At 39.5% G+C, this 19,335-nt stretch overlaps 1 protein-coding gene across 1 annotated transcript; it reads left to right on the top strand.

Moving 5' to 3' along the window:
* The first annotated feature begins 3,532 nt into the window (after positions 1-3,532).
* C4H2orf88 (chromosome 4 C2orf88 homolog) lies at positions 3,533-16,776 on the top strand. The gene is made up of 2 exons (XM_048345087.1): positions 3,533-3,877; positions 15,967-16,776. The coding sequence occupies exon 2, from the start codon at positions 16,123-16,125 to the stop codon at positions 16,420-16,422; it is 300 nt and encodes a 99-aa protein (XP_048201044.1). The 5' UTR covers positions 3,533-3,877; positions 15,967-16,122; the 3' UTR covers positions 16,423-16,776.
* The last annotated feature ends 2,559 nt before the right edge of the window (positions 16,777-19,335 follow it).

Raw genomic sequence — 19,335 nt, 5'->3', positions numbered from 1 at the left:
TATTTACATTTTCCTCTACCTGCCCAGTTGAAGTTGTCTCCTTTTTCATAACCTGAGTTTATTTGGGGGTGGGTGATGAGACTAAATCTTTCCTGTGATTTCTATGCCTTTTGAGCAAACATGCTCTAGCCTCATGTGAGTGAACACTTATTCTATCTAGCTATTTTTCCCTCATCACTACTGTTGGAAAACAAATTATGATCTTTGGCCATCTGATATGACAGTATGAGCCCACTGCAGAGAGGGCACAGATTTTTCTGTAGGGTCCCCTTGTCTTACTACTTAGAGTTCTTTTAGAGAAATTTCTTTTGCTTGGCCGATTGCTTCCTGAAAAGGCGCAAAGTTAAATAGAAGTTAAATAGAAGGTTGAAAAACTCTGTGCTTAGGGAAACCAATGGAGGGGAATCTGTTGTCCCCATGTCTGTAATTTGTCTATCTGATGTTGGAAGTGGACATTTTATGGGACTGGGAAAGAAAACGAGAATTCTTTATCAGGAAGTATATGGTGATGGCGATTTCTTGATTATTTCACTGAAGGTTACTATTTGGCATGCAGTCCTCATTGCAGCTCAATAGTTCTTTGTCAACAGCATGGTCACTAGGGACTGATAGCTTATATTCAAAGGTCAAATTTTTTTTTTATCATTTCTGTTGTAGTATTTTTTTCTTTCCATTGTCTTCATGACAAAGAGAAAGCCTACTAAAAATCTTGTCATATCCTGAGTGCTCTCATGTTAACCACACTGGTATTAGGCCATCTCTGGGGAGGGGGTGCTTTGTCCCTTTCTCATCTCATCCCCTTGCTCTTATTTCTTTTTTGGGTGTGTGTGTGTGTGTGTGTGTGTGTGTGTGTGTGTGTGTGTGTGTATGTGAGTCCAGCCTGAAACTTAAACTCAAGTCTTTGGCACTGTCCCTGAACTTTTTTGCTCAGGGATATTGCTCTACCACTTGAGCCACAGCTCCATATTTGGCATTTTGGTGGTTTCTTGCAGTCTCACAAACCTCCTGCCTGGGATGGCTTCAAACCATGGTCCTTGTATCTCAGCCTCCTGAGTAGCTAGGATTTCAGGTGTGAGCCACCAGTGCTTGGTCATTTCCTTGCTTTTGAAGTTTATTTCAGATTCCTACAGTTGGTCTCAGCTACCATTAGTTCTGAGGAGTTCGGGTCCCATCTCCTCTATTCTTGTCAACACCAGAGAAGATGAAAAGAGGCCAGAAATACTGGATCCTAATCCCCAGTTCCAGGCTGGAGTAGCTGTGATGGAAGCCAGCCTTTCTGAATCCCAGCAGCTCAGGAAACCTATTTCCTCCAGCTATCTTTAAATCTTACCAAGGCACCATATTGACCATAAGTACTCCCTGCAACATGAAAGAAAGGGCAAGGCTGTTCCCACAGAATCAGCTCAGCATTAGGATTCTGGGTTTGAGAAAGGCTCCGTGGAGAGGCAAGAGGGCTGTGTTTATGAAAGTAATTATGTGGGGTCTCTGTGGGCCTTCAACCTGACAAGCTCTTTCCAGTCTGCATCCATCAGGGCACACAGGCACTGGCAGAGGTTTTGCCCTACCAAACTCAAGCTAGGTCTCTACTGTCCAGCTTGACAAGATGGAGGATGGGGGAGGAGGGGTCAGGCAGCTCAGTGTGGTATAGACTTTGTTCCTCAATCACCTGCTTCAATCTTAGACCTAACTTAGGCTGAGAGCTAAAACTTGGTAAGCATAATTCAGTGTGTCCTTCAATCGAGTAAAACAAGGTAATGCACATACATCCGGGATTTTTTGTTTTCTGTTTTTGTAGAGGTTACAAACAAATTCCTCACTCATATTTTCCTTTTGCCTTTGTAACTGGAAACTCCAAAGTACAAATCTCTGTTTCTTCTCTCACCTCCAGCACATCAAGGATTCTTATCCACCTCCCAATGTGGAGCCTCTGCATTGGTCACGCAGAATGATTCTAGCACATTTCACAGCCTTAGAACTGGAGAAGGAGAAGGCAAAGAAATTACCTAACTGTAGAACTAGGCGTAAAGAAAACCTTGCATTTTACCATAATTATTTAGGATTGAGCGCCTGATGTATGTATGGCTAATTTATTAAATCTAAGTATGATCATTTGTATAAACTAAAATTAATGCTTATCAAACCAATTGATATAATAAATATTTTCATCTTCTATGCATGCCGGAATGCATTTACTCCAACTCTAGTAAGCATTGCAGCATGATGAGAATTTGCATTTCTGCACGACTATATTTGAATATAAACATTATGTTAGCTAATTTAAGCATAGTAAAAAAATCAAAACAAAGTCTCAAAGATTCGCAGCTGGATATTGTGTAACTCCTGTTTCTCAATTCTTCTGCTATCAGAGTTTCACTATTTTACCCTAAAATAACTGTCTTCAGACTTTAAGCTTTTTCAGCTCCAATTTTTTTCCTGTTCAGTTTTGAATCTGAACTTGGCTTCAGCATCCTCATCCTGTAATGAGAAAAAGCCCAACGAACTTATCAATAAGGTCCCTTCAGGCATGAATTTTGCATTGACTCATCCATTGTAGAACACGATGAAAATAATAGTTCTTTTGTCATTCTCTTGGGGCAGTTACTACTGCTGGGAATCGCTGGGCAGATACAGGCATCACATGGAATGTGGGAAGAATGATTGAATCATGGCTATGTTGTGAGTGAGAAAATGGCCTTTCCCCAGATGTTCTGAGGCGAAACAAGCTTGGAAAACGTTTATTGGAGAAATATAAAAAGTGACTTACAGAGCCAAACTGCTTAGGGCAGGCAGAGTTGCTGGCTGGACCACCCTACAAGGTGTGGGGATTGAAATCAAGTTAGGCTGCTAAACTTGAATTTGAGCTCCAGAACTTAGAGAGGAAGGGTGGCCCTCACCTTTGCAGGCAGAGCCTGAACCACCTCCAACCTGGATCTAACTCAGTGGGTTTGCAGCCTAGGGGGTGCAGAGAAGGAAATGGGGGCTGGAGGTGCAAGGGCTTGCTGGCTTAGCCCTGGTAACTCTTGGACTCTAGATTCTGCAGGAGATGGCAGCTGTTCGGATGGCGCCTTGGGGGTGGGCGAGCGAGCGTGCGTGCATGCGGTGGCCAGACCCAGACCCACACCCACACCCACAGGTGAACCCAACTCTGTCCTGACCCAACCCTCCCTGCCGAGTTATTCATTTTGGCCGCCACCGCAGCCGCTACCGCGTTGGCCCGGCGCAGAGGGCGTATCCTGGAACCACGCATCCCTCAGCCGCCACCTGCGTGGCCGCGCGGGCCGGGTGTGGGGCGGGAACCCGCGCGGAGCGCGCGGCGGCGGCAGGAGCAGAAGGAGGGGCCGGGAGCGCGGCCGAAGGACGCCCCGTCCTCCAAGCGCGGCCACCGGGCGCTGGAGGCGCCGCTGCCCCGCCTGCCCGGCTGCACTTTGCCCTTGCCCAGCCTGACGCCAGCAAGACCCTCCGCGGAGGAGCGCCCGCTCCGGGTGTTCGGGGACTGTCCCCTGCGCGGAGTCCAAAGGACCGGACGCCGCCTCGGCCCCCTGTGCGTCCAAGGCCGGCGATGGATGGCGTGTAGCCTGAGTGGACATCTGCGAGGCGGGCTACCCGGACGTGGGGCTGTCGTCCTTGTTCAGCCGCTGTGCCCTTTTGATTGTTCCAACCGGAGAAATCCGTGAGTTTCCAGGGGACTTTAATAAAAGCCTAAGATTTCTCGGTCAGCTGTCTTGGGTAGAACCTCCCATCTCAGTTCCCCGATCTGAGGAGAGTGAGCTGAATTCACCCCTTCCATTTTGTTCTGAATCCTCAAAAATAAAGACATCGCGTCAGGAGCTACAGGCTCACCCTCCTTCCCACCTGAAGAGTGAATGAAGACTTTCAGGTAAGAGATTTGCCTGTGCACATTTCATGCCTATGCCAAGCTGTCAGGCTCAAGCTCTTAAAGTGGCACACGACGAGCTAAGCACGAGTTCTGTACTCTTGGGAGCTGTGGGCGGATGAATGTTGGGGGGAAAACAATGCAATGAACCCCTCAGCCGTAGAGAAGGGGCTGAGAGGCAAAGCAGACCCATTTGGGAGTGGTTTCTTGTGTCTCCAGTCTGACCTCCGCCCTACACACTTGATGGAAGTAGGTTAACATAAAACATCAACTAGTAAATGCTCAGGTCAAAACTCCCTTTTAAGGATCTGGTGTACGTGCTACTATTTATCATCGGGAAAATGTTTAGATAAGAAATCAGAGGAGTAAAGAACCGGCTCTTATTACGATCAACTATAAATCAAACCAGGATCAACAGTTGGATATTCCTTTCTCCCGTTTCAGTTTCCATACCTGAAACAGTTGCCACTTATAAATGGGAAACATCATTATTTACATATAGCAGGATGGCCTGGAAAATAATAATGAATTTGTAACATTCTGTCATCAAGCAAAAAGTATGTATGTAATGAAAAGGGGTCCATCTGCATTGTGGGACTTCTTCCAGTCCAGGCCGAGCAGCCACATTTTAGTTGACTGCCACTGACAGGAAGTTCACTGAGAGGCATCTCTCCTGTGTGTTATCAGCAAGGCCTTGTTTACACTGAAGAACTGCTTCCTGGAACCTGTTTCTCTTGACTTCTACTTTTGCCAATAACCCTCCAGCTTTTGAAATTATATGCAGGTGTTTTTTTCTAAGAATACCTAAAACTTCGATCAGTCTAGAAAAGGCTCATAATCAAAAAGTAGTTAAGTGAAATCTCTCGAGTGATACAAAATTAGGATTTTTATCTATTTGATAGCCATTCCGATTCCTTATTTGTACGACAGTATCTGCCCAGGGTGTTGTGAAGATGAAATTAATGATCTCCGTGATATACATGTAGGTGCCAGATTCAGTAAATATTCATTATCTTTATTAATCATTTAATGTCTACATCCTTACCTAAGACCCTTCTTTGTGCTGAAGATCTTTAGCCCCAAGTTAAAATAAGTAAATCAGGCTAATCCCAAAGAGTATGATAAATTCGACCCTCAAGAAAATATTCTTGACTAAAATTAGTTGACTAAAAACATCACAACTCCTTCTTTCCCTCTATCCCTCCATTTTGCTGTAAAGGTAAACATTTTTCAAAAATTGTGTAATTGACCATTTCTTGAACCAAAACATTTTTTATTTTGTCATGTACTAATTAAAAAACTTTCTCTGGTTTCTACTTTGTTAAATATAGTGGGTTTTGGGGGGGGGGGTTGTTTTGTTTTTGTAGACATAGGTCATACCAGGGTTTGAAGTCAGGAACTCAAATTTTCTAGGCCCTTGAGCCATGCTTCCAGCCCTAGTTAAGTATATTTTAATATTAACTCTCATGTACATCATGTTAATTCTGCATATTTAATAAGTTTATTCATTTAAGTCATTGATAATACATGGGAAAAGTCATTTTGCTATGGGTTTGGGGGGGAAGAGGGGCTTATTGTATTTGTATTGTAATTGACATATAATAATTGTACCTGTTTATGGGGTAGTATGGCACATATATGTATATTCATATATATATGATATATGTAATATGACATATATATTTGTAGTAGATAAGGGTAATTGCACCTTATCATGTCATTGTGTCAGGAATATTCAGAATCCTGTCTGTTTTGAAATACTCAATTATTTTCATCCAGTTGAATGCTAGAAGTTCCTTACATCTTTCTGGACTTTCCATCTAACCCTCCACCCCCACCCGTCTCTAACCTGATCCTCCCTATAGTAGAACCTCTGTTCTACTCTTCTGCTATGAAGGCTTTCTGAAACTCTGTTTGGAAGTGTGGTCCTGACATCTGCTAGCTTCTTGACTTTCAGAAACGTCTTTCATCTCATCCATATTCAAAGTACTGACAAGCCAAATATAATTATGGCTGGAAATCTAGTTAGTCCTCAGTAAGTATTGCTCAAATTAAGGCATGAGGTAGACTGCACACTGATCTTTACACTGTTCCAGTCCATAGAACAGTCTTCTCTCTAAGACCATCATGAGAACAATCTAATGTTGTTGTTGGTCATTGATTGGGCACTCTCTTCAAGCATTTTTGCTCAAGGCTAGCACTCTATCACTTTGAACCACAGCTCCACTTCTGGTTTCCTTGTGGTTAATTGGAGATGAGAGTCTCACTGACTTACTGCCCCAGCTGGCTTTGAACAGTGATCCTCAGATCTCAACTTTCTGAGTAGCTAGGATTACAGGCATGAGACACCAGTACCCAGCTTATGAGAACAAACAATCAAAATCAAGAGAACTTGAGTATTCCCTAGTCTATCACAAAATTGACTTTAGTTGAAGAGTGAATGATTCTTCTTCAATTGCTAATTCCTAGAATTCTACAATCTTTTATCCCTCTAAATAGTGTGAGTTCATATCCTGACTTTTACCCTAGGGCAAGCCAACTGACCTGTAATACTTTTCTTCAATTTTTTTTTTTTAAAGTTGATGTGAGACTCTAACTTCTTTACACAAGGTTTTCTGGGTGCTCAGAAAATTCCTGTACTCATACCAGAGCTCTTTTGGGACCCTAGAGAGTGATTCACCCAGATGTGAGGTGTGCTTAGCTCTCTCTCTTAATGATTTTTCTATCCTTTCTAGCTTGAAGCTCATTTGCTGTAAGTCAGCACAACAGCTGCTGAACAGTTCTGTTTTCTTTCTCTAATTAGTAAATATAGCATCTGCCTTTGGATCTGGGAATTCTTTAACTGGAGCTTGTTTTCCATAGCCACTGTTCAATGAACAATACACGCACAAAGTTGGGGGATGAGGAATAAAGTCACACATGAAATAACATTAACAGGGCAGGAGTATATAACTCTAATCAGTATGTGATATGAATATAGCCTTGTGTTTTCATAATTCCTTAAAAATTACGAGCTGTAGCTGGCATGGGTGACTAGAACCTGTAATCCCCACTACTCGGAAGGCTCAGATCTGGAGGTTCATAGTTCCAAGTCAACCTTGGCAGACTCCAACTCCCAAATAACCAGCAAAAACCTGGGCTGGAGATATGGTTCAAGTGGCAGATTGCAAGCCTAAAAATAATTTAAGACTGTGATGCCCTGAGTTCAATCCCCAGAACCACAAGCAATTATTCATTAAGAGTTATGAAACTAAGGGAGGTTTCCAAGGACATGAAGGAAACAGATTAGTGACCAGTGGAAATTGACCTGAGGGCATGATAGAGACCTAGGAACCAGAGCTTGAAGACCTAGCTCAGAGGTATACTGACCTACAACACTGTAACCCCTGCTCTCCCATTCCATGTGAGCACCCAGAACAGGGAAGAACTATGAAAAGTTCCCTCTTGGGTTCCAAGTGTCTATCACACTGCAGGCAGGCACAAATCACCAAGCTTTATATATTTATTGATAAGGGCCTTGATGTAGAGAACTTTTATGTGAAAAAGGAGAAAAAATGACTTTTTTCTCATGAGTAATATTTAATCTCATCAGAGAGATAATATTTATAAAGTTCAGTTAGAGGATTCTGAAAAAGACAGAGAGGAATTCTGGGAAGTCTGCATGGAGATGAGCTTCTCTTGAAGCAGTACTTTGGTTTAAGTAGGGATGCAGGGAAAGGGTGCTAGAAAGAGATGCTGGGAAGGGTCTCAATTTAAGGAAATATAAGAGGAACTGGGCATGCATTGGCTTGATGGGAATGGAAAATTCCCTGAATTACCAACCTCCCACCATCTGAAGTACTGTACCCCCAACCAAAAACAGCAGGACATGTGATAGCTTCTTGGGAAAAGGGGTGTTGTATATATAGCCTGAGGAATGATTGTAAATGGCACACTTACTGAATTTTTGTTCTTTTATCTAGAGTCCAATTGCACTTGAACACTGTGTTCTCTGACGTCTCCACATCAGAGTAGTGCTCCTTTTCAGTGTTTAAAATTAAATATACTGTTGCCTGGAATTTAATCAGTGCATAGCACTTAATACTCTTTCATTATTTATGCCTCCTACTTGTTCTGAAGTGTTTGAATTGGTTTCAATGCATACAGACTAAAATTGGATTTATAGGGGAGAAAAAATTAAAAGCGCTTCTTGTATCCTCCTAGATTTGGTGACTAGGGCCTGACAATCAAACTGATGCAAGGCAGATATGATGAGAAAAGAGATTTAATTACATATGGATGGTCAAGAGTTCAAAGAGGAATCTGAGGCTTATCATAATGGGCAAAAAGTGTATAGAGAGTCTAGATTGTATTTTCTTTACTAGTTGTTCAGAAGCTACTTTTGATTTCCTGTAAGGACTTATTTACAATGCTGGAGAAGCTGCTGTAGTTTACAGTTTGTCCTCATAATCAGGAGTGGCCAGGTGAAGCCACATGCTATCCATAGAAAAGACCAGAAGAACTGAGAGAAATGCCTGCTTGTTTCCTGCTCATGGGGGCAGGGACCTGATAAATGAGATCAAGTATTCACATCTGACCTAAGAAATGTATCACCTTCTTTGACCTTGAAATTCCTGCATGGCTGTTGACATTCATTGGTCAGACTTCTTTCCATAATTCTAATTACAAGATATAATCTAAGCATTTAAGATAATAACTGGATGGTAGTACATTAAAGGAGCCATCTGAAAAAGAAAAGAAAATAAAAGAAACATACCTCTGGTCAAGGCAGATCCTGTATACTTCGGATCACACTTAATTTTCATGATGACTTAAGTGGAGCCCAATTTACAGGTAGAGTCATACCACCAGGTTCAATTCAGGCTGAGCAGAATCCCAAGCATTTCACTTACCAATGCTATTTTCTCAACCCATGCACTAAACAATTGTGGTTCCGCACCTGTCCTGCTGGCCCGCAGCTGTACACAGCAGGCATTCTGTGTGCCGGAGGAGCCTGCTACTTCAGTTTCTGAAGTCCTTATTGTGGTAGTCTTTTGGTGACTTTCAAATAGTCCAAAACCATAGTTATGTGTTCCTAGCTTATACTTTTTGGCAAAAGAAAAAGAACAGTAAATTTAGTCTATTTCTATTTGTTTAACTGGTATTACCTTCTCTTGTTAGGAATTTGTAGTCCAATGTTTCTAAATATCCCCATCAATGTCCAATTTTCATGGTCCTTACAAGAAGGAATACATATCCTTTGTATCATCATTAGAGAACAACTAGCAACAAATATGTGGATAGGAACTCAGTTGCTCATTTTACATGAACTATGTATGTCTTTAATTAGAATTTTTATTGTGTATCTACATATTTTTGATGAATACATGTAAACATGCATAAGACTTTTGAAAAGACCCTCATATGGCTCTGGGGAAGTGGCTTAGTGATAGAGGGCTTTCCTGGTATGCACAAGGTCCTGGGTTTGATCTATAGCACTGCAAAAAGAAAAACGACTATAATGTGATGGTTATTATATGAAGATTTGAATTAATTAAAAGCAAAGCTCATTTTAAGTCATGATTGATGGTTTCACGGACTTGTATAAGGATACAGAGCATGACATAAAATAGGACAACCATAAACAGACTGTTCAGTTACAATTCAAGTGGATTTGGAGGGACTTAGCAGGCTCTAGATTTTGGATTTTTTTCCTCCTTAGATTTTTGTCTGGGAGGAGGTCAGCTCCTACCCAAGTTGTGGATTTTTCTGTCCTAACCCCCCTGGCATAATCTCAAGGATCTGAGTCCCCTCAATTGTATTGCACTCAAGACAGAGGATTGGAGCTCAGGGTGCACCATGCAAACGCTAGGGTAAGTCTTTAACTTGGTGATTTGTATGAATGTGTCCATGCACTGGGATTCAGAGGGAAGAAAAAAGAAAGACTCCATTTGATGTTATTTTTGGTTGAAGAGGACAAAACCCAATTAGTCATAAAGTTGAGAACTTGAATGAGAAAAACGAGACCTTGACAATCACAATCCAGAAAAGGAATTATAGTAATGTAAGATGCATGAATCAAATATATTAAAGTGTTTGAACAATTGTAAAAAAAAAATTAGTTGACCTCACTTACTAGGGCAAAATACAACAAAGATATCCTGTCTAGTATCTTTCCTAATTATAACCTCAGTAAATTCTTATCTCATCCCACCCCTCCAGCTTTTAATTTTATTTTGTTAGATTTTGAAGGCATGTTAGTCCTGAACACACAGTTCAACACTCCATGTAATCAACTGGCTAAGAGATGTTCTCAGTGCAATCTCTTTTATCTACCATGGAATTATATACTGAAATATATAAGGTATTGCTGTAAATATTTTTGAAAAAAATTATTTTTGACTATTTTATGTTTATGCAATCAGCCAGTTAATCATGACCAAAAATGCCAAAAGATTTCCTGGATAATATCCAACAATTAATGTTGGATTTAATGTCTTCAACTAATGACTACCGTAACTTTCCAACCTGACATATTATTAATATAGTCTGAAAATTAACTTAGGACAGCCAATCCTGTCTACTTTCCCAAGAGTAGTCATATACTCTGCTGAAGTACTTACTTTTCATTATGGAAGGCCAAATCATACAAATCTTACTTGTCCTTCAATAGTGTAAAAGCTTAGATTGCAACTGCTTTTTATGTCTAGCAAACATACAGACAGCTGCAACTATGAATAGGAGATGTGGAGGACAAAATTACTACAATTTGGCTTTGACTTTTAAGGATCAAACTGTGTGTATGGGGGGGAGGTGCTGGGCATCAAAGCCTTATGCTTAGCAAGCACCTACCACTGAGCCACATTCTGTGTCCTGCCTCACTATTTCTTTTTTTTTTTTTTTTTGCCAGTCCTGGAGCTTGAACTCAGGTCCCGGGCACTGTCCCTGGCTTCTCTTTTTGCTCAAGGCTAGCGTTCAACCACTTGAGCCACAGCACCACTTCTGGCTTTTTCTATATATGTGGTACTGAGTAATTGAACCCAGGGCTTCATGTATACAAGACAAACACTCTACCACTAGGCCATATTCCCAGCCCCTGCCTCACTTTTTAATTCATGATCAATCTTAAGAGATTTTTGTGGATAAAAACTACAAAACTAAGATCTGAATAATATGTGATTAAGTTAATAATTTACTGATTAATTAAATCTGATTAAGTTAATATAGTTTACCAATTATATTCTATTATGGTACCTGAACTGCTTTAGCATGTGACCAACAGTTCCATTAGATAGTTACTGGAGCAGTTGATTACCTAATAATGGAATATATCAGTGATATTTTACCCAAGGCAGGACCTTGAAGATCAGAGCTGACAGCCAGTCTAGGATAGTGACCCTAGATTTGCTTTGGACCCTGGGAAGTTCTAAGCCATAGAGTTCCTGCTGATGATCAAAGATGGGAGCAATAAGAGAGTAATCAGTCCTGAGAAAGAGCTACTTTGGCTTAACAATTACCTTCAGAAGTTCTAGAAGTTATAGAAGTTCTGTACATTCAAGAGGTAGAGAAAGTTAAACACGTACCAATATTTATGATTGAAGAAATTATTGTTGGAGCAACTAGTATTGTATTGTGTGTGTCCAAGGAAGAATCTAGTAGGAGTGGGAGCACATGAACCCTGGCTCAGTCTCCTCTGTATGTGGAAGCATATTTGATTTCATCTACTAAATGGAAGGAAATAGTAAATATAATTTAAACTAATAAGCTAATGTGATGGATAACTGAAGAACAGTAATCTTCTATCCTTAATAGAAGCACTATAAACCTGGTGAAGACTGAGATCCTATATATAGGTAAGAAAAGTGTGATTAAACTATCTTGTGATCTTATTAATCTACTTCCCTGGATAAGCTTATATTCTCCCCATCTTAGTTTAACAGTGCTGTTAGGGATATGGCATGCTCTCATCCTACCCCCAAATTAATTTTTTATTGCCATCATTTGAAACCAAAGCACTCTCCATATGTTCATGAAGGAAATGAGAAATAAAGCCCTTGAGTGAGCAACGAGAGGTTTTAGTTTGAAGCAAGCCTAGGCAGAAGTCCATGTGACTCTTATTTCCAATAAAAGTACTCAGAGCTCTTTTTACTCAAGGCTAGCTCTCTACCATTTGAGTCACAGCACCACTTCCATTTTTTGAGTGGTTAATTGGAGATAAGAATCTTACAGGGACTTTTCTGCCTGGGCTGACTTTGAACTGGGATCCTCAGGTCTAAACTCCTGAGTAGCTAGGATTACAGGAGTAAGCCACTGGCACCTGGCTTTATATCAACTTTATATTCTGAGATACTGATAAAAATCACTTATTCTAGGAATTTAGGGTTATAATCTTTAGGATTTTTCTATATGTACAATCATGTTATCCACAAATAAAGGCAGTTTTCTTTTTAATCTTCAGAATTTTATTTGTATACACGCCTATTATGTTTTCAGTTTTAAAGATTTGTAAATGTTCTCTTTTTTTCCTTCTTGGACAGGACCACTGGTATTATATTAGATAGAAATCATGAGAATGAATATTCTTGCTCACTTAGGGAAAAATGTTTAATCTTTTACCACCGTTTAGCATTAGTTTAAAAACCCTTCTAATGTGACTTTGCTGAAGATTTCTAGCAATATTTGTTTTAGCAGATACTTTCTGTTTCTACTGAGAAAATCTGATTTTTATATTGATATGGTATATTGATTGCATTTTACTTTCTTTCACTCCCCCCCTTTTTTTTACATTTTACTTTTTAATATGACAGGCATAAATACTTCTGAATTCTTGGTATAAATCTTAGGACTAAATTTGTCATTTACAGTACAATAATCGGGTCCATGTTTCTGAGGACTGGCCTATAAAGTTTTTTCGTACTCTGTCTTGGTAACAGGATGGCTTCATATAGACAGTTTGGCTAAGACTGGGATCACTTTCTCAAGTGTGTGGTGTAATTTTCTAGATAGCCTTTGGACCTTGAAGGATTTGGGGGAAGTAAGACCTAAGTTAAAATTTCAATTTCTTTAATTGATTTTAGACTTTGTAATTTTCCTTATGTCTACATCACAGTTTTAATGGTATAAAGTTTTTCATATTCTTTTAATGTCTGTAAAATCTGTGTTAGTATTTCTTTTTCTCTTTGTAATTGCACAATTTTGGTAATAGGTGACTTCTCTTAACAGTTTAAATAGAGGTTTGTCTATTTTATTAAATTCATTTTTGGAGTTAAGATCTCACTGTATAGCCAGGCCTACACTGAACTCTCAATCCTTTTGCCTCCTACTTCCCAAATAATAGGATTTTGAGCATGTGCCACTATGCCCAGAGTACTGGATGTTGCTTTTCTTCTTCGTTTGGTGCCAGTCCTGTGGCTTGAACTCAGGTACTGTCCCTGGCCTTTTTGCTCAAAGCTAGCACTCTACCACCTGAGCCACAGTTCCATTTCCAGCTTTTTGTGGTTAACTGGAGATGAGGTTCTCAGACATTTCTTGCCTGGGTGGGCTTCAAACTGTGATCCTCAGATCTCAGCCTCCTGAGTAGCTATGAGCCACTGGTGCTCTTCCTAGATGTTTTTAAGGAAACTGTGGTTCTGTTGCTTCATTGATTTCTGCTGTTGTCTGACTTCTATGTATTCTGTACTTTTCTTTAGCTCAAACTATTTAAGTCTGTTCTTTCTGTTATAAACATTTAAATATACCCTATTTCTTCCAATCTTTAAAAATAGATTTCAATACTTTAATATATTGTAACTTTTATTTAGTTGAAAATATAATTTCATCTGTGACTTTTTTGTACTTAAAAATACAATATCTGTGAAGGATCATGGTTCAAAGCCAACATGGGAAGGAAAGTACATGAGACTCATTTCTGATTAACCAATAGGAAGCTGGAACTGTGGCTCAAATAGTAGAGTGATAGCTTTGAGCACCAGTTCAGGGACGCAGCACATAGGCCCTGAGTTCAAGCCCCAGGACCAGCACAAAGACGATATATTTTGGATATTTTTCTATATTTATTTCTAACTTAATTCTAGAGTTGCTGGAAAATGTATTTTAAAATTTCAAGCCTTTGAAATCTTTTGAGAATGTTTCATAAACACTTGGCAGGAATATGTATTTGCTTGAGTATAGGGTTCTATAAATGTCAATAACTCAAGTTGGATCATGTTATTTAAAACACCCAGTGGGAATGGTAGCAGAAAGGAGTGGTAGCTCCTGCCTGCCATCCTAGTTACTTGAGAGGCTGAGACCTGAAGGATCACTGTGCAAGCCCAACCCAAGGCAGAGAAATTCATGAGACGCCTTTTCAACCCGTAGCTGAGTGCAGTGACACGTGCCTGTCATCCCAGCTAGCAAGAAGCAGACATTGGGAGCACAATTCCAGGCCAGCCCAAGCAGAAAAGTATAAAAGTACACCTCTAATGAAGGAGCAAGTATACTGGAGTGCTTCTGTCATACCAGTTATGACAAGAAGCAGAAAATAAGCAGATCACGCATGATCTGAGCATATTCCTGGGCAAGGAGCAAAAACCTATCTAAAAAATAATCAGCAGTAGGGTGCTTGCCCACCAATTGCAAGGCCCTGAGTTGAAAATAAATGCTATGTATTTCTTCTTTTGTATTTAGATATTCTATTAGTTACTCGAAGAGCAATGTTTCTGTCTCCAGCTGTGCTGGTGGATTTGTTTCTCCCTGAGTTCTATAAGCTATTAGTTTTCATGTATGTTGAAGCTGTTAGTTACATATTTATATTTTAACATACCTGTTTTAGACAGCATAAAGGGGGAAATTTGGCACTATTTGTAATGCTTATATAAAACCAAAAATCCCAGGAAATAGGACATTCTGGTGATTCTACGGATAGCCTCGTAGTTGACACTCATCTAATTCTCTAATCTTTTTTGTGTTATTTATGCCCAGCTCCTTCACTGTCCCTCACAGTACATAACAGATATGGTAGTAAGTCATCACATGCTGGGCTGCACAACCACAGTCCTCATGTCCACATAGCTGAGTCTCATAAACAAGACAGACACCCTTTCTGAAATCTGGAGCTTCATATGAAGCAGTGTGTACAGAACTAAAGGTAATTAAAAGAAAAAGGCTAGAATTCCTTTTTTGCCTTCTATATCATCCTTGTTAGAAAGCAAGAGGGACCACATATACTATTGTGAGAAAGAAATGGGGTAGAATTTATAGAAAAAAGTATCATAGTATACCTGGCAAAGGTTGCCTTTCCTAGACTTAATTACAAACTATTAAAAATGAATTAGGCTTATGCTGTCTTTGATCGTCTAAAGGTCAGAGATTTCAAAAGCAAATTTTATGAATGTTTAGAGCTCTATCTGAAACTCAAAAACTAAGATATTAATCTGTGACTGTAATCTCACTCAACTGCTCTGAGATGGCTAGTGCTCTCTACAGTGAAACTGTTCTGTGTGTTTTAGTTATCCTTACATCCTACCTTCAAACAAGTTCACTCAGTGACACGTTGGAAGCCCAGGAGTCACGTGCTCTCTGATCATCAAATCAGGGTGGGGATGATATTTAGGAGGAGAAACGTGTAAACTTAAGCCATCATTCTCTGCTAAGCAAGTGGTAAACATTCAACCAGAGGATAAAACCTGATTTTTAATATGCCATGATGTGCTGGCTCACGTGGTTTGCAGCAGGAGCACATTTTGCTCTGTTTCCTGTGACATTCAAGATCAGTATCCGCAAACATTTTCTGTAAAGGGCTGGAGGGTAAGTATTTTCAGCTTTGTGGACTACATCAATTCTGCCATTGTCAGCATGTTTATAGACAACATAGAAACAAATGGACATGCCAGTGTTCTGACAATACCACAGGAATCTAGAATTTGGTCCAGGAGTGATGTATGTGGTCCTGTGATGGCTGGTATAAATGAATGTGGATAATTCAAAAGCTTGAGAACATGTTTTCATATTTGTAAACTGCCACGTGAAAAGAACTTGAATCATATTTTGCATTCTGTGTTATACTGTTTCCGCACATTAATGAATCCTATTTTACATTCTATAACTCCAAAATGAAAACTCCCTTCTCTTGACAGATAAATACCACACGGGAATAGTGAGGGGGACATTGATCACTGAAGTGGCCTGGTCAACATCGAGCGAAGGACCCCTTATTGTTTTCCAAAGATGCTGCAGAAGTAGTCTTTGCCAGTACTGCTTTCCTTCCCTCAGCCAAAGCTCTTCACACCACCATGGGCTGCATGAAATCAAAGCAAACCTTCCCATTTCCTACCACATTTGAGAATGAGAAGCAACATGAAAGTGAAGAAGCCTTTATACCAGAAGAGAGACTTCTACCTAAGATGCCCTCTTCAGGCACCACCCAAAAGGCTGGGAAAGTAATTCCACCACCCAGTACTGTGATCCTCAAATATGCAGAATCCCTGGCTCAGGAGATCGTGAAGGATGCCTTAAATCAATGGGCAAGCAATAACACCAAGTACTGTGACATCCCATACATTGAGAATGACAGCTCTGACACTGCAGGATGATGGAACTTTCCTGAACTTTGCATATAGCCGGTGCTAGTTTAAATACATGAGGCAAAAGCAAACACTGGTGTGAATAAGTACAAATAAGTCCACCTGGATGTAAAAACATGTGTGATAAATGCCACAAGTATAGGAATACTTAAGAAGAACTTGTGTTTTAAGCAGTTCTCTGTTAATGGCAATTTACATTGCATCTAGGTCACAGGCTGGACTGAGGGCATGAGCCTCAGTAATCAGCTGTCATGTCATAGCACATCTTCCCCAGGCACCAAAGAGAATGCTGGGAAATAAGTGCCCCAAGTTCCAAGTGGCTGTTTTATTGGATTATTTTTTAAATGACTATTTCTTTTATACCAAAAAAAAAAATCCCACCTGCCTTTTTTTCTCAGAACACTTTGGCAAGCAAATGGCTCTCAAGCCAGTGATCCACATGTGTCTTATTTGTCAAAATTATCTAGGTTAAGGATTCCCACTTATTTACATCTACCACCTAGGATTAGAAAGTGAACAGTGTAAAATCAGGTCCACTTGACCCCTGTTCTTAATATTTTTGTGGATGATAAGTGTAACTGCCACCTTGAACCTCACACCCTCACTAGAACAATTATAGGAGGATTTAGACTTTACCATCTTAAAAAGATAAAACTGATAGAAGCCATGACGTGGTATATTGCATTGAATTAGGCCCTCAAGTACCCCTTATAAATTGATTCAGTAAATCTCAAAAATAACAGAAGCCTAGTGTGTAGGAGTAGAGTCTGGGGTGAAGGTTAACTGTGTGAAGCTTTTTGTTGTCACTGCCTGTGGTGCAGTCATCAGCTACATAACTGTGGGGAACTGACGACACAGATTTGTAGCTTACTACAAAACAAAATAGAGCACTCCTCTGAAGGGAATACTCACATTTTTTAGTGGTAATACCTGCCATAGGGTATTTTTAGCCATATGTTATAGTACCTTCATAAGTTAAGGCACTTTAAAAAAAAAGAAAGTACTACTTAAAAAACAGCAACAAAAGATTAGATGAGGTGAAAAACACTGAAAAGACAAAACATGTAGGAAAGAAGGAACAGGACAGGAAAAAGGTACTGAGACTCTAGAATTATCTTTTCATCAAGATTGTCAAGTTTGTTGGAAAGGCAACTAAGCCCAACTTATGTTTGATACTTTTATAAAGGTATAATACACCAGTAACACTGATATCTAAAAGCAGGTAGAAAAAGGCTTGTGGTCCTCTAAAAGCAGATTAAATATGCTTTTGACTTTGTAAGCAGGTAGAAAAGGCTACCTCTAATTTTAACAATACTTTTTGAAACCCACAATCAAATAGAGCAAATTCTCCAACCAAAAGATAATTAAAATGAGTAATATGCCATCTTCCAGGGAAGCTGGCACATCTGATCAATTTTAATTTTCCTATGCCTCAGGATTTGTACCGTTTCCTGGATTTGCAATCTAGAAACATGTATAGAAGAGGCCCACTCATTCCCATTCATACTAGGATCTGAGTATTAAGGCTAAGTACAGAAAGTTTTCCATAAAAAAAAAAAAAAACAGATTTCTAGGTCATGAGTGGAGGTTTAAGGTTGTGAATGTTTATGCTAATTACACAGACAAAAACCTAGGTTATATTGCTTTTCATTCATCTTATTTTGTGACACTTGCTGCCAAGTCATTTAAATAGACTTAAAATAATGCTTCAGGGAGTACACAAAAGCCATATAAAGCAGATGCCACACTAAGGTTCGCAGCATACATGGGGACCAATACTACTGGGTTAGGGTTATATCTAAATATTTAATTTGATTTTCCCTCATTGCTCTGTGCCCCTACTTCCCAGAGGTGAAGCAGGTATATCTAGGTAGAAGCCTAAATTTCTACAGCCACCTCACCCGCCAACTGTGATGGAACACTTTTATCAATCAAAACAGCCATCATCCCTTTCCCTGCACCATATATTAATAGAGTATGATGTGTATATGTTCTAAGAGACTTTGAAAAAAATGTATATCAGCCATAAACAAGGCTTCTATGATCAGAGAATTAGTGGATAAACCAGGTGGGGAGGAGAAATGAGCTGAATGAAAATTGGACAGTTATTAGAATAGTTTGGCCTATCACCAGTGTTCTTACAAATGTTTGTATTCAAATATTGGTTTTACTTCACTTTGAAGATCTTTCATGGCCAAGGAACAGAGAAGAGACAGGAGACCTTGAAAGAATCACTAGTTACTAGAAAGGGAAACATTAGTAAAGGGCACAAGGAACTCCTAGAACAACAAGAACCTCCCAATGGAAGCAGATCTTCAGAAAATACTCGTGCCAACTCCTAATACCAATCCAATACCCAGTTGCTCACTGTTGCCTTCCACACTCATCTCTCTTGTGCAGTTAACTAACTACAGGCCTATCATCCTACAATTTTCCCCTTTCTGTTGCCTTACCAATTGTTTGCAACCTAGATATGGTTATTAGCACTTAAAGCACAATTGAAAAGGAAACAAAAATGATTACCATCTTAATTCCAAAGGAATAATTTGTGTCAAACTGCCTTATGAGCATGAAAAAATAAACACAGAACTAAAATGGAGTTTATTTCATACTCAATATCATTGGCACTTCATGAAATGAGACAGAAATGTATACTTCTGTATTACATGATCTTAGAGCCAAAAGTTAGAGATATTATTAATGCCAAAAACAAGTAATTTTAAAGCAAAGTTCTACCAGATACAGTTTTTAATCAAAATGCCTTTCTTTCTGTCACTGGCTTTAAAGAACTACCTGCATCTTGATTTACAAAACACAAGTATTATTTAACAAATTCTCTCTCCTGTTAGTAAAGTAATATTATTTTTTCCAAATATTTTGTCACTCTTTTGAAACTGTACAATAAATGCAGTTGCAATTAGC

The sequence above is a fragment of the Perognathus longimembris genome, chromosome 4 (genome assembly GCF_023159225.1).
Source record: "Perognathus longimembris pacificus isolate PPM17 chromosome 4, ASM2315922v1, whole genome shotgun sequence".
Lineage (NCBI taxonomy): Eukaryota > Metazoa > Chordata > Mammalia > Rodentia > Heteromyidae > Perognathus > Perognathus longimembris.
Note: the sequence above shows the minus strand (reverse complement) of the source record. Positions and strands in the feature narration are given on the sequence as shown.